Below are 23,956 nucleotides of genomic sequence, written 5' to 3'. Positions count from 1 at the left end.
ATCTGAGCTGATAACTAATCCACTATGCCTGATTTGTAATCAGGCATAATGTAATAATGTAATTTTTTGATGAAAATCTCACTGGTATCACACGTATACATACAGCCATGCAGACAAATAGCTAAAAAGAAGTTTTGACACCTTTTCCTAATCTGATGCTTTTTTCCATTGCATTGATTGATTTTTGTGCTTGGTTTTATAACTTAGGTGTTCTTTATTGACAAATTCTCCATTGTGTAAAGGTTTAAAGAAAAACATGAAAGAACCTTTTAGTAGAACACTTGGTGAGTATAAACCAACCTTGAAATGAATTAATAAAGTTATATTTTTAATAACAGTAACTGACTCACAACTGGCTGGTACCTAATACAATCAATATATTGATTTCTGTTTTAAGTATATATTGCATGATATTTTTATTTTAGTAGGAAGAATTTTATACTTTTAGTAGTATTTCATATCCTACGTATGTATTTGTAGTGAAAATGATGGTAATATGTTATTTTTCTTCTTTTAAAAACAATCCTCTGAGAACTTTTTGTGGATTTTAAAAGAATTAAAGAGTGTAGAATGTTTACTTTTTTCATAGGTCTTTCTTTTTCCATAGCATGCAATATATTTTTTCTGTATAATTTGTCATTTCTTTCTCAACTTTGGTTACCTGTTTCGTTAATTTTATTGTCCTGAATAGCGTTTTGTCAATAGCTGCAAATTTAGGAAGTTAATTTTTGCCTCAATGCCCTACTGTTTAAAAAAAAAAAGGTCTGACTTCCAGTTGCTGTTGAAGCACTTGTAGCTTCTTTGTTTAGCAACAGTAAAGCAAAGTCCAAAAAATGCCTACAAAATAATTTTTTCATCATCACTTTTTCTTTAGGAAAGATATAAAAATACTGGTAGCTGTAGACATGTAGAAATAATCTATTTTTACTGTATTGATTGTCCTTGTTGGACCTGTTAGAACATCAAATATATATATCTCTTTATATCTTTAGTGTTGTATGATATTCCAAGAATGCATCTACAGTTTTTTAGCTAGAATTCCAGGGTCCTTCGGAAACCCAGCACTGATGCCTGTACTACCCTTGTTGACACCTCACACTCAGCTAGATTAGGTGCTGTAAGGAAATCCTATAGTGTCTTATGGCAAGTGGTACTGGGAGCTTCCCAGGAAGGACCTGTTTCTGCCTCATTGCTACATAAAGAGAAAGGGTAGCTGGTGAGAGTAGAAGGAGCTTCTATCCTCAGCGTAGGTAAATGTGCCCACGAGATCACTCCCAGTGCACGTGAAGTTTTTTCCTGGGAATATCAACAAGATTTCCTCCTTTACACCATTTATTTAATTAGGTTGTTTCTGCTGATATGAAATGCTCATATTTAGTTTTGGGCTGGAGGCTGCCCTTCAGGCTTCTTAGTACAGCAGTGTGAATGCAGACATTATTAACGACTTAAGCCACGTAAACCCCCAAACATTTATGTGTAGCCACCAGCCAGTTTATTAATGATCTTTAGATACATTCCACATTCCGAATATAAGGTGTGAATGTATTATAGCTAATAGATATGAAGTCTAAGCATAAAATAGGCAACTACAAAACACATTTGTGAATGAATAATGAAAAAAGTTCCTCAGAACAATATTCTTGTTAATTCAAAGTTTAAAGAAGTTTCTACTAATTGATATTATTGGAAGAGGGTTGTTATGCAGCGTAACGGTTCAGATTTCTTTCCTTTTCTCAATAATCATTATTTTAGAGTGGTTGGTCATAAATGTGTCTTGTAACATAAGGCAACATCAAATATCAAATCAAATAAGGCAACAAATATTCTACTGTGCTAACTTAACTATCTCCCTTAACTGTAAAAATATATCAAAAAAACATTTTAATGAGAATTAAATTATTTTGCTATAGGAGTGAAAAGCACAGTGAAAGATCAGCCATTGGTTTTCCATAATAAAATTAAGTCATCAGGTTATACAGCAGCACCACAGTGAGTACATTACTATTTTGTCTGTTTTATTGATGTGTGTTATTTTGTCACATAATAGAGCCATGTAGTCTCATGACTGTGAAATTAATCACCTGTGAAAAACAGATATGATGTTATAAAAAAAAAATTAAAAATATGTTGTAAAACTAAATTTTCACAGCTTCTGGTCAGTGTTCAACTTCCTTTCAAAATCTGTATTAGGCATCTTGTCTCTTTCATATGATTAAACTCTTCTTGTTTCTTCAGCTTGCAGAAGGAAATGTCTGAGAACTTTATATGAATGGATTTTGACCTTCAGAATGCATTATCCAACAAATAACTCACAGAACACAAAACTTAGTTGCAAACTCAAGCGTTAGATCATTAGAATGTTATCTTGTCATCAATGTGTACATTATCTTACCTACTGACATTACTAGTAGATATGAGTAATAAGAAGGAAGTAGGATTGTTTTTCGTTTGAAATAAATGATTTATCTCATGCAACATTTAATGTTTCATATAGGAGTCTGTGTTCTTTCTTGTAGAATGACCATGTTTTCTCCAAATAATAACCTGAAGAAAAATGAGGTATCAAAGTGGAAGACCAGTTGTAAACGGTAGGTAATCTAGAAACTCCATTAGAGGAGGAACAAATTAAAATGAGGATAAATACAGTTCTGTTGGAAATATGGTTTGTAGCCGCTTCTCTCATTGGAACTTTTTAGTTAGGAGTATCACTGGAACTAAAAGGCTTTGTAAATTTGCTATAAAATGACTGCAGCAAGTGATTCAGATTACCAGACTATCAATTAAATTTGAGTAAGTCTTACATACAAAAGAAAATATACACATCTGTTTTCTTAGATTTTTGTTGCTAGAAAGCAGAACAGGTGCTAAATATAGTTGGAGGCATAGTCGCAACATGTTCTTAAGCTGCAATTCTAGTCAGAAAAATAACTGAATGTGGCACAGTGAGACAGTGATTTCAGATCATGTGCCTCATTCACCCCTAAAATCATGTTATCTTAAGCTAATGCAAGCTTACTCTAATGGATTTAAACAGAGTATACATAATTGTACAATTTGACCAGTGGATTCATCATCACTGTGGACACAAAGAATGAATTTTTTTTTAGAGCTGGCACTTTCATGTTAATTGGTGTGGTATGTTAAATGGGGATATTACACACATCTTTTCTCTTTAGCATTATATAGAATCTTTGTTCTATGTAGTACAAACATAAAAGTAAAGAATGATTAATGCCATCATTTTTCTCTTTTTAAAAAACTGTTTCTTAAACACTTAATAGCTCAAGACTAAGTTTTTGTAATCCTTGCACACACAGGCGAGCCTTTAGATGAGCACTTCAGATAATTTCAAAACTGGTTTGCGCTGTTTTATGATAGGTTAAGCTGCTTAGCACTTCAGATTTTGTGTGGGATTTTTTTAGTATCTTGTTAAATAGATGATCAATGTAATTCTTATTTTTACATATGGAGATATTTTTCATATTTTTTATTGTCACAACAAGGTAGAGTTTGCATTCTTTAGATACTTTTATTAGATAGGTATGCAACTTAAGAAGTTTGATTTTATGCACAAGTCCATGTTAATTCTTGATCTCATGAATTCATAACAGTTGGTGATAGGAGTAATTTAAGTATGACAATTTAAAATTCATTCTGCCTCTTATCTTGGATTTAACATAAGTTTTCCAGGATATATTTATATAATGACATTTAGAATAGCTCCCAAAGTACATTTATTTCATAACTGACATCAAAATGTAGTGGGTTTAGATATCTTAATATTTTTCCTCTTTCTCTTTTTTCCTTCTTTGAAGTAAAAGTAAAGAATATCCTTTGGAAAGTTCTCCTCCAATCAAACATGAGAAAGAAATATCTGTTACTTGTAAACCAACCCAAATATGTTGCATTCAGTATTCCGGTATGTACAGGTTTTATAAAATGTACAATTGTGGCAGTGTGCAGAAATAAAAACAAAATTTGTGTGACATGGTGTATTAAGGCCATGGATTTACTAGGTAAATTCCCAGAAAACTTTCTGGCAATACCATATACTGTTAAATCATAATTTTTTAACTTGCAAAACCATGCTGCTAACGTGTATGCAAAAGGATTCTAATTTTTCTCTGATTTTACGTCGTTTCCTTTTGTACTTATTCTATGACTTTCCCACTACAACTTGAAAATCAGTAGTCTAACAAGTTCTTTCACTAAGGAATTTATTTTCTGAGACATTTACTTAGTGTCATTAGGGTGTATTAAAAGCTGAAGTTCTGTTTCAAAAGAATCAGAATACTCCTATTATGTAAGATTATTCAGTTTTTATATATTAAAATATAAAAAAAGCATTCTTGCATATAATCCAGAGAAGGGTATTTTTCTTAACTGCTTTGGAGAAATGAGTCTTGTAATAGGTTTAGTCATTTCCAATCCATATAAATATTATTATACAGAAACCACTTCTTAGATTAGCAATCAAGTGTATTACCAAGTATATAATTATTTCAATGTACACTCTGCAAACCACAATATTTTCAAAGTATTTAAAAATGTTTATCTTTATAAATATTTTGGGGACAAGAGCAACTTTCATCTTCAATAAATAAAAACAATTAGATGCAATCAGTAACTTTTCTAAAACATATTCCAGCCATAAGTGTTCCCTAGAGAATGGGAAAAAAATATTTTTATGGCTCCCGAAAGAAATCGGTTGCAGAGGGCTTATTTCTGGGAATGTTATGTGAGCTTAAAAGTAAAGGTTCTTTTTTAGCAAAGATAAGCATCGCTACAGTTTCAATAATACATTTTAAATATAAATCCTCTTTTACTTACTCTGAGGAAGGAACATCTTTCTCTGTTTCTGTCTTTGTCTCTGTCTCTCGCACACACATGTGTGTGGCTTAAACAACCACAGTTTAGCAAAACAAGGTTTAGCGAAAATTGCAGAGATTTTTTTTCTTGGAGTGAAAAAATCATATTATTGTAAGCTTGTAAAGAGGTGTTCTGTTGTTGTTGTAGTCTGTGTTGACCAGATGGTTCCTAGCTTTCCAAAATATTTTCTGTTGCAATTTTGCAACTTGGAATTGCAGCTTGGAACAATCTTTCAAGTGGTCTCTGTAAAGTATGAATCACAATAATTAATAGTTATGTGCATCTTTTAACATAGTAGAAAGGAAATTAAATAGAAAAGTAAAACTTAAGAGGTTGTACAGTTGCATTAATGCAAACCTTCTTAGATGTATTAAACATCCTTTTGTAGTATTGGAGGTGTTACAAGTCATGACTTCTTGCTCTGTTAGAAAACAGTTTTCTTCAGGATTTGAGATGACGTTCCATTAAACAAGCCTCCAAAATTCTATGCAAAATTATTTTTTCTCATTCTATGTGCACAAGAAGGTTTATATATTGTTAATTATGTGTGTGTGACTTACTTTACATCACTCACCTGATATACTTACCAATCATCTCTCCTGCTGAAAATACATACTATCAAAACTTTAGGAAAAAGGGGGGAAACCTGCAAAAGAGAACTACCCTTTAGCTCAAAGACTTCAATACCTTTGAGTTTGTGGGGCATGTGTTTTTTGGAATATTTTGTCCAGGACTACTTATCTTATTTTTGTGATGAAAATATTTAACAGCATTATTTAGTATGTGCAATTACTAGTATTTGGAGGAAAAAGTCAGCTGAAATATTGCTTGTCAGATAAAATTAAAAATGTTTTTATAAAGTAGTTCTTTGCCAGTTTAGTATAGTTGTGCGTTTAATAACTGATAACAGAAAAAAAGATTCTGGAATGCCTCTTCTTAACATATACGTCTACCCCATTGTGTGTCCCATTTAAAATTAACTTTTAGTAGATGACTCTCAGAGATCAGCAATATGGATCTCTTATCTGTTTATATTGCCATGATTAATTTGGGGAAAAAATGTGTTGTGGAATACAGTATTCTGAACGTGCAATGTGGGTAGTACTTGGACAGTGCATAGCAGTGGGTAATGTTGGTGAAGTCAAGCATGACTTATATTCCCTCTCCCTTTGTAAAGGTGCTCAGGAGATTTATGAAGGGTGTGTTCAGGTGGTAATTCTTTTAAAAATACTTTTCACAGTGAACCTAGTAACATTGATTTGAATTCTGCACTTCACTTCCTTACTTTCTCTCACTGCTATCTTCTCTTGCTCTACCCTCTCTTATTTTTTCCCATTGGTTCATTTATCTGCTCTTTATTGTTTCAGTTTTTTCAGGAAAAGTTTTTGAGTGAACAGTTACATTTCACAAATCACTACCATTACATAGACATTAAGGGAGTCTATCCTGCCATTGTGCGCCCCCGCTGATTACCAATATAAATGAAGAATCTGACTGCACTTGGATAGTTTTTAGGATTACTTTATGAAGGAAATTTTTCATCTTTAAGAAGTGATCCAGAATGACTAATATGTGCTTTTTATTCTAATATATAAGAAAATATATAATAAGAGGATACAAAAAAATCAGTGTAAGGAGGTAGATTTGAATGATTTCTAAACATTTCTGCTCTTAAATTTTGTAGCACTTTTTTTGGTGAAATGTGAATTTCTGCCTTGTGATGAATAACTGTTTTGAGAATGTATCAGGACAAGAAATGAATTGCGCACAAATTCCTACCAAATTCTGCAATATGAGTTTGTGAGTTCATACAAAATATGTGTTAAACATATGAAATTAATGTCTGGTGTGCGTTTTATTGTAGTGACATATATGATTTTTATGATTAAAGGAAACAGCATATTAGGTCCTTGTTGCTTTCAAATACAAATCATTAGACACTCTTCTTTATAGGAGATGGAGAGATGCTGGCTTGCGGTCTGGCTGACAAGACTGTACTGATATTCAATTCCAATCTCACTGATACATACAAAGTTTTTTCAGGTAAATTTATGAATTACATTATTAAAGAAATAGTATATAATTGAGCTTAACCTAAAATGGCAGAGTAAGTAAAAGATTCCACTTTCATCACTTTGAGAAGAATGGGGGAGAGGGGATACTGCTGATTCAAGATGTAGAAGTTACTTCTCTGATTGGTTCATTTTGTTCTAGAATTAAACTGCCTACCAGTTTTCCCATTTCTCAATTTTCTGGGAGGTAAATAGTAATGTATCACGATATATATTGTAGTCTGCATTGTGTATGTTTATTACAATAATTAAATAGAAATAATAAAGCCAATATATTGTAATGATAATGCATGTGTATATTGCAGTAATGTATTGTAATAGATTATTAACTAAAAAATTGACCGCGATGACTTGGCAAAAAATGTGTTTGGTTTGCAGCTCCAGACTCCTAAAGAACAACTCTTTGAAAAAGAAAGGGACTATTCCTATGGGGAAATCCATATCTGCAAAAGTGTATGCATGTGCAAACACATGTGCATTACTTAACATTGTAAATGAACCTGAAAAAAAAAGAATTCTAAATTTCTACAAGAAATATCTGTTAAAGTTTTAATTAACAGTAAATGTTATGACTTAAAATTCATATAGCAGGACTGATTTACTGTGGAAGTTCATAATGGAAGATGACTGTCATTTACTAGCAGGCCTTAACCGGTATCAAAGTAGGCTGGTTTAAGTTATTTTAGAAAATTATTTCTAAGTAAAAACTCTGATAACTGATTTCTGAAAACTGGGGTTCTTTTGAGTAATTTTCATTGTATTTTGTGGAAGAAGCTGTGGCATTGTGGCCACTAATGGAGGTAACATTACTGATATTTTCCTCTCTGTGTGATGAAATTGATGAAAATATGCCTTATGGGCAGGGTAGTTAGGTCTTTCTTTTCCACAATAGAAAGTTCATAAACTTTAAAAAATGTTTTTCTTCATGTATCACCTACTAATTTGAGCAAATTCATAGTGCAAGTCATATAAACTGCAGGCAGGAATAGCGTTTTGAGGTTTTATTGACATAATTTTGTTATTTAGGTAGTAATGGAATAAAAGCAGTAATTTAGTCCAAAGGGACCCCATATATCTGAAATATATATAACATTGTTTTAGAAGATCAGCATTTCTAAAAAATGCAATTAACCAAAAGACATCAAAATTCTGTATTTCCTTCCCTTACTTGTTACAGGCATCTATAAAAATAATGATACAGTACTGCTACAGTATTTGGTACATAGCAGCTTAAAAAAGTTGTGCTCAGAGAATTCAGTGTTTCTTCAGATTATTAACACATCTTTCTTCAGTAATCTGAAGCAGCTAAGATGTAAATGATTTTCAAGAACTTTAAAGTCTTTTTTTTTTTGGTAGCAGGGCTACTCTGAACATGAAGTAGAACATAAATGTTGCAAAATTATTCCATGAGGCTAGAAATTCTCATTGTACAGTATGTGTTCTGTAGCTGTTCTTTGCAGTTTGTCTTTTGCATCGCAGATCCAGCTTCTTTTTGTGTGAGCCACTATCAAGAAGTTAGACAGGCAGGTTTTACTTGAATGTATATAGAGATTATGTGCTGCAGAAAGTGACATTTCAATTCTGTGAAATACTCTTCTTTGGATGTTTTTTTCACTGGAGTTTGTTTTTATGTAGGCTTCATTGATTTTGGACTGGTAATAAGTGGGTTTTATCTTTGTTTCATCTCAAGGGAAGATACTAATTTAATTGACTTTGTTGCATCTATACCTCCATATACTTGCTACGTAATAATATCTAAGGAATGGCTTGATACTGGCAATAACAGAAAACATAGACTTTAATAAGAAAAAATATTAATCTAAGTAGACATATTTGAAAGCAGAAAAAAAGGGTTAGAATTTAGAGACTTCTAAATTTGAAAGAAAACCTTAGTTCATGTTACTGTGTAAATCATGAAGGAAACTACTTAGGTTTTGATACATTATTAATGAAAGGCTTTATTTTTCTATGAAGTAAAACTAAATATTATGATTTTATAAGATATTTCAACATTCAGAGCTCCCTAAAATACTGCAGTACTCTGCAAATGCAGGCTAATTTATTGTGATGAGAAGAGTAAAGTAACCTGCACCAAACTTCATGCTACTACAGAGAAGCTTTTTCTGGTGCCAGTCGTTAAGGTGTCAAATACTAGTTCTCTGTCTTGCTTTAAAAAAAAATTGATTTATTACTAAATTGTTCTTTTAACAATTGACTTTCTTCTACTAGTTTTCCTAGGTTTTGAACTACTAGCTAATTTGTTTTGTTGATACCTTTCTTCCTTTATTCTATGTCTTTTTTTATGATGCATAGTCTGAACAGAAGTGTAAACCACATTCTACTTCAGGCTTTTTAGGTAGCATAAGAATGCAACCTGTGCATGTAATTCTTTTCAAAAGCAACATAAATGTGAAACTGTCAGATACTGCACTGTAGGGGAGTAGGAGCTGCAAACCATCAGTTACGTGCTTATTTCATTCATGTAGTTCTTCTGTACAGTTCAGATTATCATGAAATCACATATTTATTTTCTACTTTAGATGCCTTCGGTGTTGAAGTGTCATAATAAATGTATTTTCTTTTCATTAAAAGCCATGATGCATTGCTCTTATTTAGAGCTGCAATCAATGGTAATGTAAAACTTTCCTTTTTCAAGAAATGGCCATAATATCTATTCTGTTGAAAAAATTAATTTTCAAGGCAGCATTAACATCTGAATGCAGCTGATTATTGAAAATCATGTTTTAACAATGCACCATCAGAGAGGAGTGGTATAACAACAGCAATTTTACTATAAGCCTAATTTATTCAGTTTTGTTCCCTGAAGTGCTCAGTTACAGTTTTAAGTAGTTCTGCATTCCTCTTCAATGTTGGCTCTTCAGATATCTGTGTCCTATAATGAAGTGCAGGTAATATTGGCCAGCTTTAATAGAGTTACAGCCAGCACGGCCTTTTTCAAGAAGTCTTTTTCAAAACCAGCTGCTGCCCTTCTCAATGTGCTTCAGGACTGGGGATCCCTGAGTAATGCCTGTTTTGAAGCTTACTGGCCTCTTGCAAGCCAGCTGGCATCTCCTTCACTGGGCTTTGGGATTGGGGAACCTGGAGTGCAGAGATTCTTAAGCTTTTTGCATGGGTCTTCCAATTTTCCAAACCTCAGATTGTTCTAAAGTTTCTTATGTACCTTACCACTTTGGAAAACTGTTTTGTATATTCTGGTAAGGGTTTTTTTGGGGTTTTTTTTTGGTTTTTTTTTGTTAAAGCAGATAATTCAAGGCTTCCAAATGGTTTTACCAAACCCAAGCCCCAAAATAAATCTTTATGTTGAGAATAAAATAAGTATAGTGCTTACATACGTACTTATCCAGTACTTATGCAGTTTTCTGGTGAAAATTCTACAGGTCTTTGGTAACTTATCTTGTTTATAAGTCTTTTTATAGATATATGTTATCATAGAAGATCTTAATTGCTGAGATAAATTGATTAGCCTTCCTGTAATTTAAAGCAATCAAATTTTTTTATATAAAACTTCAGTTGACTAAAGAGAAAATGTGCACAAGAGGGCAGCATAAGAACTTCAAATGTTTTAAGGCTAGGTGAAATTCATCAGACTTCATCTGGAAAAATTAGAATAATATGGGCCAAAGTTTGTTCATTTTGTTTGAGATATTTTCTTCTTTTTTCACCTTTTTGATCAGCTTCAATACAATTTTAGATCAAATTAATAATTTTATCTTCTGGATGGTGTTTCTGGCTTTTGAAGTTCTTTCTTTGTGAGTTTCTAATCTTGTTTTTAACTGTGACATCAAAATCAAAGTCTATTTCTTGTAGAAGCTTTTTGCTATTAACTGGACATTATAATACTTTAAACTATGATTTTTAAACAGGCGGTTACATTTTTTTAATCTAATGAGACAGTCCTGCAGAAGCTGTTGTAGTGGTATGTTCATTGTGTTTTTACAAAAACAGCTAGCTCAGTAATAAAAACCTAATGAATAAAATAAAGTATTGCAACTATTTGCAAGGTCTTAAGTGGTTTCCAGATCATGTTTAATATAAAATTTCATTATAATATAATACGCAGATTCTCTTTTCAAGTAATACTGTATCTTTTGTTAAATAGAATTTCAAGGATGTTTCTTGAAAACGCTCTTCCAATAACTTTCAAAAATTAGAGTCAGAATTATCATTATCTATAGGTAAATCAGATTGGTGATTCTTTTGTAACTGCTTACATTTTGTGTTTTAAAACACTGAACTTTGACAGTCAAAGTCGGGTGTTCTGTTGCTGAGACTTCTACAATAAGTATTTATTTGCCATAGCTCCATAGCTGTGGTGAGTTCCTTTACTGCTTTATGTGATAAAATCCTTCTGGATCTCAGTAGCCTTGCCTTCCTTTTAAAGCATCATCCCATCGACTGTCTTATTCTGGAATATATGGTACTTTACAGCTCTGTAAAATCAGTTTCTAAGCACTTGAAGTTAAGCATTCAAAATGCAGTTCATATGAAGCCTGATTTGGATCTTGAAGGCCTTCATAGAATCATAGAATCATAGAATCATTGAGGTTGGAAAAGACCTCTAAGATCATCGAGTCCAACCGTCAAATGCTAGAGTCAATGCTAGAGTAACCATCCTGGGATTCAGGATTTTTCTTTGGGCTGAACCTTTCTGCACCAGTACATTTCATGCAGGCCCATGACAAAAAATAAACCGGTCTTTACAAGCTCCAGTGTGGTAACTTCAATTTTGCTGGACTTCCAACCCTCTGTTATTAGGGATGGGCAGAGACGAAGCAATCTAGGATGAAACACTCAGGACAGCTTATTAGTCAGAGCGAAATAACTCATGATCATCAACACTGTGGGCTAGATGCCCAAAGGTTTTGGGCCTTTCCATGAGCCAAATACTGGCTAACAAGCAGACACAGAGCTCTGTGGTCTTGCATGACAACCATACAATTTTGCCATTTGGGTACAGTAGCAAGTCATAGGGCTCTGGACCTTAACCATCCCAGTTGCACTTTGAAATATTTGGTAGCCATGTTGTCAGTGATGGTTGTTTTCATCACTCTGTTACCAACGAAAGGATGAAAGTCAGGTGAAATTATTCCCTCTTTGGGTAGTCTTTTTCAGACTGATGTTTGGACCTCTGTGCATCAGAAGACAGCTTTTCCAAACCTTAGAAGCTTGATTAGAAGCATTAGGAGTTGATGGTCAAACTTCTATTTTCTGTGGAATTTTTTGCTACAGTTTGGAATAATTTTAATCCAATTCAGCACTTCACTCTGAGACAGTCAGTATTTAATGAAAAGATCAGAAACACAACTGTTAGCAGCAAGACTCACTGTTAATGACAACCACCTTATAACCGCTTCTGTGCTTCTAATTCAGTTTGGTGTGGAGATAGAATTTGTTAATATTACTGTGACAGTAAAGATCTGTGAATGTGTTTTTGTTGTTAACTTGAAGTTTGTTTGTTTGTTTGTTATATATTTGTTTAGAACTATTTTATATTTCTATCTGTCAAATCTGAATTGCAGAAAGCTAAAGAAAATTTAGATACTAGTTTTTATTCTTTTAGAATATGAATGTCTATAAAAGATAAATGTGTCTTTTATATTTGTTATAACATTTTCATACAAACTCCCATATAGCAAGGGAGACAATGTCATACAAATGCGTATGAGATTTCAGGTAGAATAACTTGGTATTTCTCTGAACTTATTTAATTTCGTGAATCTTGATTATTAATGAGAGACATTTTTCCATGGTTTTTGGTGGAAGAAAAAATCAATAACTGATTTACTGTTACCAGTTTTAATCCAACCGTTTGAAGCCTGTATTTAAAATGTATTTTAATATTGTGTATAATTATATTAAAACAATATGATTAACTCTGGAGAAATGTATAAATGCAAGAAATGAGCTTTATGATATTTCCATTATTATTTTTATTAGGTCCTGATGGTGCAGTTAACTCTGTTGGCTGGAGTCATGACAAGAAGTGGTTAGTTTCTGCATCAGAAGACAGAACTTTAAGGGTCTGGTCAGTCTGCAATAACGAACCTGCCCTAATTTTGGTAATTAGAAACTCCTGTCAGTTTGGTTCACAGAGGACACTGTTTTGCACTTTCATCTACTTCCATTTTAACAGCTCTCTGGAAAGAACATACAGCCTGATTTTCAGAGCTACTGAGTGGTGGTGATTCAAACTGATACTATGATCTGGGTGGTCTCCATTGACTTCAAATTAGGCTTTTATCATGACAATTTATGAAAAGAAGAAAACCAATCTTGGTAGAGAAAACTAGTGGGCATGTCTAGAAGTTTTGGTCTTATTTTCTGCTCTCTATATTCTATTCTCATTGGCTCAGTTCTGCTTGACTTTATAGTCTACTCCCTAATTCAAATGGAAGTTTAGAGTATGAAGCTAGATTGTATTAGATTCAATTGACTATGATACTATTAACTTTACTGCAAACTAATTTAAGTAGAACGAAAACTTTATTTTGAGATTAATAGATGTCAAAAATAGGAAGGGCAACTACATAGTAGGTTAACCTCCTGGCATATGGTCAGGATAACAGGGAGACTATGCCTTAACACCAGGAATCTCAGACAAAAAATATTCAGCATCTTAGAATCCATTCTTAATAATTTACTTTGCATTTCAGGGCAAAGAGAAGTTCCATAAGACTGTACGCTTTGCACAGTTTTATTTTATAGATGCATTTATATTGCTGTGTTGTGGAGCTGAATTTCATCTATTAAGTTTCCATCTAGACACAACCAAGGATGACCTCAAACGGTGAGTAAAATTTCTCATTAACAGACCACTGAAAGTATTTGTACTGTTTGATCTGGGATTTTTTGGGTCATGAGGTGGTGCGGGGTGGAGGGCAAGAGGAAAACAATTGAACAAACAGTAAAAGCTAATTGTAAAAATATCTTTGTTCTGGCAGGATAGAAAAAAAATTGAAATGTCAAATAATTTTTTATAGTGCATACCTTACCTGGTGCAAATACAGTTTTACTATTACTGTTACTATTTGGGGCCTTCTGAGCTTTACTTTCTGCCTGTTTACATCTTAGTGTGCATTAATGTCTTAAGTTACATTTGAGAAGCTATTGCAAATCTTTCTCTTCTGGGAATATTTCTATATACTTTTTCTTTCAGAGACTCCAACATAGAATCATAGAATCAGAATCATTTGGGTTGGAAGGGATCTTTAAAGGTCATCTAGTCCAATCGCCCTGCTGTGGGCAGGGACATCTTCAACTAGATCAGGTTGCTCAGAGCCCCGGCCAACCTGACCTTGAATGTTTCCAGGGATGGGGCATCCACCACCTCTCTGGGCAACCTGTGCCAGTGTCTCACCACCCTCAGCGTAAAAAATGTCTTCCTTCTATCTAGTCTAAATCTGCCCCCCTTTAGTTTAAAGCCATTCCCCCTTGTCCTGTCGCAACAGGCCCTGCTAAAAAGTTTGCTGCCATCTTTTTTGGAAGCCCCCTTTAAGTACTGATAGGCTGCAATAAAGTCTGTTTTCTTCCTTCTCTGTCAAATGGAAGCAGATCACTTTCATAATCTTCACTGATCTTCCAACTGTTATACTGTACCTAATTACTTTTCTTATTAGCTTATTTTGTCCCTGTGTTTCTTCATTGTTAGGCATCCTTCTTTCTGACTTGGAATAAATTCTTTTATTAAATGTCTGATATACCTTTTCTGTTCTTTTAGTTTATAATTGGAGCTAAAACTATCCTTATATCCTTTTGCTAAGTTTCTCTGCTCTTCATTTGCTTTTACTGGTTTTCAGCAGTATTTGTGTATGTAAGACTTTATTACATTACATATATATATATGCATGTATATATGTATATGTTTAGACATAATAGCATTTAAAAAAACCTTGAAGAGATATTTTTCTTTGTCTGATGTTATGACTTTATATTTTGAGTGGAATGACAAACAGAATTAAGGTTACAACACTGAAGTCTGTTAGTTGATATTGTGAATGGTGTGTCCTGTCTGTTCATGGTATTAAATAGTATTGGGGTGCATCCTTAGATGGGAGAAACTGGCCTATTTCCCTGGTAGTTTTGCCACTAGCTTTCCTGGACTGGGGCATGAACCTGGTAGGTGCAACTTCACTGAAACTTCAAACAGTTATACAGGAAACAAAAAGAGAAAAAATGCCAAATTATATCACTCTTTCAAAATACACTTTTTTAAGAACAGAAATTCCTTCTTATTTGGAAAAGTAGCTAATGGATTATGATCTAAGTTCTGTTCAGAAATTCTTCAAAATGGTTAATAAATTGTGGTTTTCAGTCACCTGCTTGGTTTTACAGTTAATCCACTGTTACTTGTGATTTTTTACCTTCCATTTCTGGTCAAAATCCTTAATGGCGGGTGTTGCTGTGGCTCTTACTCATATTATTTTAGTCATATACTCTATGTGGAATGGGAATATAGCAAATAGATTTTTTTCCCCCTTGACTTTCTTTTCTGATAACTGGTTCTACAGAGATCTCTTGTTCTGAAGTGCTTACCCTGTAGCAAAGTGCAGTAGTACAGAAGGAACCTGGAAGGCAGGAAAAGTGATTCCTGCTCCCAGTTTTGCTTGAAATCTATTCATAGCGTAAACAAGTAATATTTGGAAACTGAGGCAGGCAACTGCTTCTCTCATACCATTCTTAACTCTTCAAATTTATACAGGCAATCATGGAGGAACTTGAAAAAGAAGATGGAGAACAATATTCTGATCTTTTAGATCCTTCCCTCTTCTGATTGCTTTCAGCTTTAAGATATAGTTAAAAATATTTTTTTCCTTCTATTCATGGGGGCTTAGGCTTTAGTAAGGAACTTTTATTGTAGTATATGATGTGCTGGCTCTAGATAGCTTCTTTTTTTTTTTTTAACAAATACCCATGCCTCCTAGAGGAAAGCATCCAGTAACCTGAAGAAAATCCATACTGCAGTTACTGTTGTGGAAGACGGGTCTGAACTACTTTCAAGCTAGTTAGTTCAGAAACTAAAGGTACTATGGAACTTGATGTAATTGTAGAACCCACTCAAACAGCTTTGCAAGGACTTTGGCACTGAACTTCGCCTGTGTTCTGTGTTGCTCCAATTGCTTTGTTAGAAGCATACAATATCCTGATTTAAAGCTGTTAAAGTATGTATGTAGGGTTGTGCTTATAGCAGATTTTTGTTATTACCATGCTGTCAGTATTTCTTGATGCATTAACACTAAGTCAAAAATATGCAATTAGACTCTCTGGGATATTAGTGTAATGCCAAAAGACCAAACACACTATTGTAGACATTACAACAAATCCACAAACCAGTCTGAGACCTGGTTATATATAGCTATAAGAAAAGGTCTTAAGGGTTAATTTGCCTTGACTTTTTCTTGTGAATTCCCGCCAGTTCATTGCCCAGCTTTTCTTTCTTTTATGGAACACTGCATCATTCCTTTTGTTTCTCACAACTCTCTCATTCTGCCTTCTGAGTCAAATTTGGAAGAATGCTTGAAGGTGCTAGATCTAAGCATGCTTTATACCCTTAATTAGAAAGGCATGGCAATGCAGTCTGGCTAACCAATAGATTGCTACTGTATTTCAGAGGTGTGGACAGTAGAATGACAAATCATATCACTGTTTCTCTGTGCAGAGTTTTCAGAGAACTCCCCATAAGTATTAATTAACTAAGCATCACAACAACTTAATTAAATGGTTAAACATTGGTTCAGTTTTAAAGGTGAAACTGAGAAGTGGAAATAAGAAAAAGAATGTTATATTCCTTATTGGCTTATTTAAACATATCCTTATTTACAAATGCCATAAAGGAGGTTTATTGCAGTTCTGGGAATAGAATACAGATCTCCTGACTTCTGCTTCTATGATTAATCTCAAAATGATTCACAACCTAAACAAATTTCTTTGCCTTCTCCAAAATTGCTAACTATTGAATTTCCACTCTCATCAGCAGTTGTGCATGCTGATATGAAGTGTAACTATTTGCTTCTTAGTTTATTTTTTTTTTAATTCTCAATTACTTTTAAGTCACATAAGAATTTGAGCAGAACAAAACATCTATGGGTTGTTATCTCATTTTTATAGTTTTATGTGTTGTTTTAAAGATCAGCATGAGCAATTTGAAAGGAGTTTAAAAAGGAGAAAATTGTGTTCCAGTAACAGAAACAATGCCTTTTGAAGCCATTATATTTAGCAACTGTTTGTAGTATTCATACATACAGTAAGGGAAGTAATGATAAAATATCTACTCTGATGAAATGGGAAACTATACCAGCAGATATTATAGATGGAGAAAGCAAAAGCCATGGTAAGTGGGTTTAAAATTTAGCATGCTAATGATACATAGGAGAGTGTTCATTTCAGGTATGTCTGGAAAATTAATGTTTAACAGCATAATTATTTTCACACAAACCACTTTAAGCCAGTTTAAACTTCTTAAGTAAATGGGCTGCACAGACCTGATTCAGCAGTATGATAATAAGAATATTCTAAGCTTGGTTCCTTTGAGCTTTAGCCATTAGATCAAAGAACTTAAACACTCTTCGTTTTTTGTCAGAAACAGAATGGAAACTAGATGAGAAGTACATAAGTCATAAGATGAATTCTAAGAACATTCTAACAGCAACCATCTCTAAATGCTTTACATTTTCCCGTGCTTGTCTTTTCTTATGTCTAAGATTCATTACATAGGGTCAGTGAATGACATCCACCCTCCTCTGTAGTGTAAGAGAGAATATTTTTCAGTTATGATGAATTCTAAGCATTCCAGAAGATGAAGTGATTCTTTTCCTTTTCATGTTACTGATTTTCTTATTTTACTGAACTCAAGGCTGTGTCTGGAAATGTATAATGAGACTACTGTTTGAAGATTAATTTTTACAGTGCATATATAAAATATTTTTAATAGCCTGAAACCTTGTGGTCTGTTATACTGATGATGTTTGTGGTCTGTCACTTAGTTTTGACTTTGTCATGTGCAGCCATTTTCCTTAAAATTTTAAATGTCAGATCTGCATCAAGCTGTTTTTTTGGGAGGTTGTTTTTAGGTGCCTATTTGTCTTCTGGTTTTAACATAGTAACATACTTCCATACATTGAAGTTTTTTGTCTATCATCAAAATGATTCTACTTTATCTGCGTTTCCTGAAAAATGCTTTCAGGAAAGGACTTCAAAATCTGCTGGAAAGTAGACACATCAGTCTCTTCAATCACTGCAGGAATCGTTTGTATCTTAGAATCTGGTTTTATATTTTATTTCTGAAGATATACCAGTCTCCTGAAAATAACTATATACTGTAAATGTATTCCCCAAAAATTATTACATCCCCAAAGTATGCAGGATAGAAGAGATTACAAAGATTAGTCATTTACACTGTTGTCAGAATTCTAATGATTGAAAGCATTAAAGGAGGACAGAATTGTAGTTTTGAGTATATCAACACAAATGTGATTTTATTTGGATACCTGATCTATAGGATTGTCAGCTGAGATTATGCCCTGTGCACGGAATTGGAGACCTGGAAAAAATGTAATAAGAAGATATTGTTCATCCATTTTTTTGCCTCCATCACAAGCTTTTCTGTGGCTTGAGGAGGTGTTGGTCTAATCTAGACAATTTTTAGGGCGTGTTTATGCTACAATAGCCTCCCCAGTTGACTTGTGAGATGGAATTTTGCCTATATTGACTTCACACTCCTGGCCTTCATCTGTGCAGCATTTTCTAGGGCTTGTAGTGTTTCGTAATAGCTGAAAACAACTTCACAACTGTCTGTGACAGTGCGTTCATATTGGAAACCCTGCAACAAAGGAATTAGCTTTGCTAATGGCAGACTGTCAAATTTATCTATGGAAAGTGGCCAGATCTGAGATGGAATTCTTAATCTAGTTGTATATAATTTTATTTTGAGAACTCATTTCTGATGGGAAAATAAAAATATTTTTTCTTTCCTTTTGAAGATTTCTTATTTGTTATTATCTTCTTTTTTTTACTTACAAAGTAACCCTTGTTATATTCACAGAAATCTGTTGATTTTCTGCAGACAGAAGCACAGTTATTTTGTTAAATGTGCCTTCTTACTGATAAGTCGTAATATCTTTCAACAATCTAAAAAGCTTTTCCTTTGTGTGCTCTTCACACCTTTGTCTTGGTAAACATTACAACACCTTCTGACCTTTACTGGATTAATTCTTCTGACTAATTCCTCAACAAGCCCTTTGTAAGATATATAACAATCTTTTCTATAGCAAAAAAGAAATTATTTTAACTTAAAATGTAGATTGTGCACTTTTGCTTACATTTCAACATATATTTTTATTCTCAAATTCTGTTCTTATAAATTACAAGTGAGTGGCATTTAAGCTTTTGTCTTGTGTCTGTTTGAATTATGTAGTACCCGTCTTCCACAATCTGATTACCTACCTTCTGTGTTGCCTGTTAATTCTTAGTTTATGGAGGTATTGTTAAAGCAATAAAAAGGTAACCCAAATGGTTATATAAACTTTAGTCTGTAAGAGGCAAGAACTAATGCACAGCGTCCAGCTCAGTGTGTCCACAATGCCTGGCTGAATTTTAATTGACTTGTGCTTTGAACTGAATGTGTATAGGACATGTGGCAAATGCATTGTGTCCAAAAAATATAAGGTCTTAAATATACTAAAATTCCTCTTTTTTTGCTAATGGGTACTCTTGTTCTATTTTTTTTCCTCCTTTACTTTGGTTCAGTTTTGTCCTAACTTGTATTTCATGAATCTCAGTTTACTGTGTTGGTTGAAGATTTGCTTTCTAGGTGAAATTCTATCTGGGAAACACCCTGTGAGGTGTTTATCTATGTAGCAGACTGCACTGTAGAAGAGAGATACTTCAGCTAACTCAAAACTATTGTTCTTGCATTTGGGAGCAATTTGTTTCAGTAAGCCTCTTTCAGCAGGGTAAATTAGACCAGAGGAAGCTTAATGCTGCCTTCATCATATTGTTCCTATTGTCTCAGTCAGCTTATTTAAAGTTAGCTTGGATATCTTTACCCAAAAATGGAGATAAATCAGCTGTTCTTGAAGTCTAGAGCAGTTTATTTTTGTAGTTTACTTGAATAAAATACTTCTGGAAACCACAAAATGTTCTTGGATTAAATTGCAAAACACTGTATTTTACCTTCTGCTTCACCATCGCTGCAGAAGTAGCTCTAATGTGTACCTGGAAAAGCTCAGCAGATCATTGTTTGAGAGTAACAAAGAAAGGAAAAGCAACTCATTAACCATTTTTCTTTTGAACTGATCCAGCTTATAAACATATTGCTTTTGTCAAATATTCTCAGATTTGCAAACTTTTAGCATTGTTGGAAAGAAACAGTAAATTATTCCTACAAGTGTGTCATGCATGGACTTTTGTATTGTCATTAGACAGACATGCTAAAATGGAAGTATAATACTTACAGTTACATTGGAATTATTTTACTGCATAGAAGTGTCTTAATTTAGAATATAATGTAGAAATTTTGAGTTATTGCAGTGTGTTGACCTTCACTGGCAGCTAAGCCCCCACCCAGTTGCTCACTCACTCTCCCCCAGTGGGATCCCTCAGTGGGATGGGGGTGAGAATTGGAAGGGCAAAGGTGAGAAAAACTCATGGGATGAGATAAAGACTGTTTAATAAATGAAGAAAAAAGAAAAAAAAAACAAGTGATGCAAAAGTAATCGCTCAGTAGCTCCCACCAGCAGACCGATGCCCAGCTGGTCTCTGAGCAATGGCTACTTTCAAAAAACTCCCCTCCCCACAGTTTTGTTTCTGAGCTTGGCATTAGACGTTACAGAATATCTCTTTGTATAATTCAGGTTAGGGGTCGTGGCTATGTCCACATCTGACCTCTTGCACTCCCCCCGCCTACTCACTCTGGGGGCACAGTGAGAAACACAGAATAGCTTAATGCTGTGCAGACACTGTTCAGCGATAGCTAAAAACCTTGTGTGTTATCAACACTGTTTTGGTCACAGATGTAAAACAGCATCATACAAGCTATTATGAAGAAAATTAGCTTCACCCTAACCAGACCCAGTACGGTTAGTAACCACTCTCTTTATATTCCTTAGGTGACTTCTATGGAAATCACACTCTTCTTGCCCAACATATCCATATCCATATCCATATCCATATCCATATCCATATCCATATCCATATCCATATCCATATCTGTATCCATGGAGGAATGTTTTCTGTTGACTTTGGTGGATTTAAGATCAGATCCATGATGTCTGTGCTGACATATTTCAGTAAACAGAAAGATCTAATCAGACTGAATCACAACACAGTTCTGCATTGTGTGATATAAATAAGTCTGAAGCCATTTTAGAGGGTTTGGCATGTCTGCAACATCTGCATGGAGCTGGAAGATATCCCACAGGACAGTTTATGTTGGGAAGCCAAATTTCTTTGATAGTGTGTGATCAGCCCCTTGTCCTGTTCCCATCTAAGTGGAAATTATTCTTTCCTCACTATTTTCTCCTCGTTTTCTTTCTTATTGCCCCTATAATCAGCACATGAAATGCTATACTGAAACTAGTGGTATATCTGGTTTTTGATCATAGCTACTTGACAATTTTTTTTCTCTTCAACATTTTCAATATACATGCAGGATTATTTTAGTGTTTCATGTTGATAGAAGATCTATCTTGGGCATACGAATATCATGTTTCTTTTCATCCAAATGAGTTTTATTACCAAGTTTTTTAATAGAGTTCAGCAATGAGTCAAAAGGTCTGTGGCTTTAAATTTTAATAATAAAAGAAAGCATTTTGGTTTGCTTTGTGATTCCAATGGAAGTTTACTGGTGGCCACAAATCATAACTTATTTCATTACCACTAACATTCATTTGATATTTTTTGCAGATACAAACAGAGAAGTGTTTGCAAATTGGTACAGAAATTTCCCATGGCTTCAACAATGGAGATTACCAGCCTTTCAGCAGTAAATGATTTCTACTCTTGTATCCTTTGTATTTCTTATTTTCTTTATAGTTCTTTGGACTTAATGACATGGAAATAACTTCAGTTAAAGTAATTAGCATTTGATTCTTTACTACTCTTTTTCTATTAGAGTAAAAATGCTGTATTTTTTTGTGATACTGAACTTCAGCCTTGGACAAATTTTTTAGGACTGTAAGACTTTTGGTGCTGCTGATAGAGTGCTAAATACAACAGAGTCTTGAGATCTATTTATCTGTCTTTTTTTCTGTCTATATGCTTTTGTTCCTTTAGATCAGTTTAACTTTAACACAGACAACTGTACAGATATTGTACTTACAGCTGGCAGCAACCGAGCATTGGAAGTTTTTGACCTTAATGCAGGCTGCAGCACAGCAGTGATACCAGAAGTTCACACTAGATCAGTCCATCAGATCTGCCAAAATAAGGTATATACTTTGCTGAATTGTATTTGCAGTACCACTACAACTCCATCAACAAAGAAATTGAAGGCTAATAATACAATTGATAGTAATCGATAGAGTTTTTTATATGTTGGGGAGGATGGGCAAGGTCATAAGTCTGTGTGATAAAGTCACCCAGATCTCATTTGTTCTGTAGTGGAAAGCAGGGAGCAGTGAGAACGACTGAACAAGTTTGCTATTAGAGAAGTGTATATTACCCTTTGCCTTACTTGTGCCAGACTGTAATACTGCAGTTCAGCAGGAACTTTTCCTTATGTAACTGTTCTCCTCTAAAGTCGAATCTGAAGTTGTCTGATTTATTCTGAAACTTCAGAAACAGCAACCAAAAAAAAAAAAAAAATTGCTCAGTACTGCAATAGAATAGTTGACTTAAAAACCCTCATCCTTGCTCTTTTTTTCACTTGAAGATTGACTTGAATGTTTGGAGGTCTTATGATACCGTATATGCTGGAATGCCTACTGCGTTAGGTTTGGTTGAGTATGGTTCTTCATTCTCAGTTGGAAAGTCCTTGCTTCTGTGGGTTTAAAACAGTTCCTTATTACTACTTTTGCATAACTTTTTGTGGGTTTTCCTGAGAGATGTGATCTGGTAAAACACTTAAAATCGTGCTAACTATTTCAGTACTATTTGTAACACACATAGACTTGAAGTTCTGGCTTTTCTTTTTGCTTGGTCAGCTTAGTGGCTTCAGGTTATTTAATCAAGGAAAACTTTAAAGCTGTGGGCAAGTATTCACTTGGGAAAAAACCTAGAGGTATGTGGTATAGCAAAGAAAATTGACCATTTTGGGGGAAAATGGTAGATCAAGGTTCTCTATTTTTTCAGTTATATAATATTAATACTTTAGATAAGTCAATAGGAAAATTACACATCAACTATGCAGTTGTATAGTTTAAAGCTGTTAGAGTAAATATAACTCAGTACATTTACATTAAGATAATATGCTAAAACTTTCATAGACTTATAAAAATATGCAGAATGCTGTGTGTAAATTACATCCTGTTTAAAGTGGGAAACACATTGGAATCTAAGGTTAGGTAGTGATGAGGGGTGGAGCAAAATCTGTGGAGTGAAACAGTTGATGCTAAAGATCCAGTGCCTACACAACAAAACTTATGAAGGCTTTCCTTTGGACTAGCCCTAGTCTTGTCTTGTGGACTGAATGCTCATTAGTGATTGCAATATGTATATTCTTGAAGTGCATTTTCTGGTTTAGATTCATTCAAATCAGTTCCCATGTTCCAAGACTGCTTTGCGATGCTACCTGGACAGTAGTAAGTGGGGATGATCAGATTTGTTCTTTAAATAAATAAAAAAAAATCTATTTAGAAGGTCTTGTAAAACAATAAGGAAAATATGTTCCAATTAAGTGTGGGAGAAACCTGTTAGCAAATTATTAAATACATAGGATATTCTAGAAACATAGGCGAACATCATGTCATTCTGTTATTTCTGGTTTTGGACAGCAGCAGCTGTAAGCAAGTATATATAATTTGTAATGTAATGACTTTGATTTTAAATTGTTCTTTTGGTCT

At 33.9% G+C, this 23,956-nt stretch overlaps 1 protein-coding gene across 1 annotated transcript in view; it reads left to right on the top strand.

Moving 5' to 3' along the window:
• WDR27 (WD repeat domain 27) overlaps positions 1-23,956 on the top strand; it is a 221,582-nt gene that overhangs the window by 16,170 nt on the left and 181,456 nt on the right. The window contains exons 12-20 of the mRNA XM_076335328.1: positions 208-284; positions 1,911-1,989; positions 2,517-2,588; positions 3,816-3,919; positions 6,823-6,912; positions 12,900-13,021; positions 13,616-13,749; positions 21,861-21,958; positions 22,263-22,384. Of these exons, the coding sequence (XP_076191443.1) occupies positions 208-284; positions 1,911-1,989; positions 2,517-2,588; positions 3,816-3,919; positions 6,823-6,912; positions 12,900-13,021; positions 13,616-13,749; positions 21,861-21,958; positions 22,263-22,384 (898 nt within the window). The remainder of the gene's footprint in view (positions 1-207; positions 285-1,910; positions 1,990-2,516; positions 2,589-3,815; positions 3,920-6,822; positions 6,913-12,899; positions 13,022-13,615; positions 13,750-21,860; positions 21,959-22,262; positions 22,385-23,956) is intronic.

This window comes from Aptenodytes patagonicus, chromosome 3 (genome assembly GCF_965638725.1).
Source record: "Aptenodytes patagonicus chromosome 3, bAptPat1.pri.cur, whole genome shotgun sequence".
NCBI classification, from domain to species: domain Eukaryota; kingdom Metazoa; phylum Chordata; class Aves; order Sphenisciformes; family Spheniscidae; genus Aptenodytes; species Aptenodytes patagonicus.
Note: the sequence above shows the minus strand (reverse complement) of the source record. Positions and strands in the feature narration are given on the sequence as shown.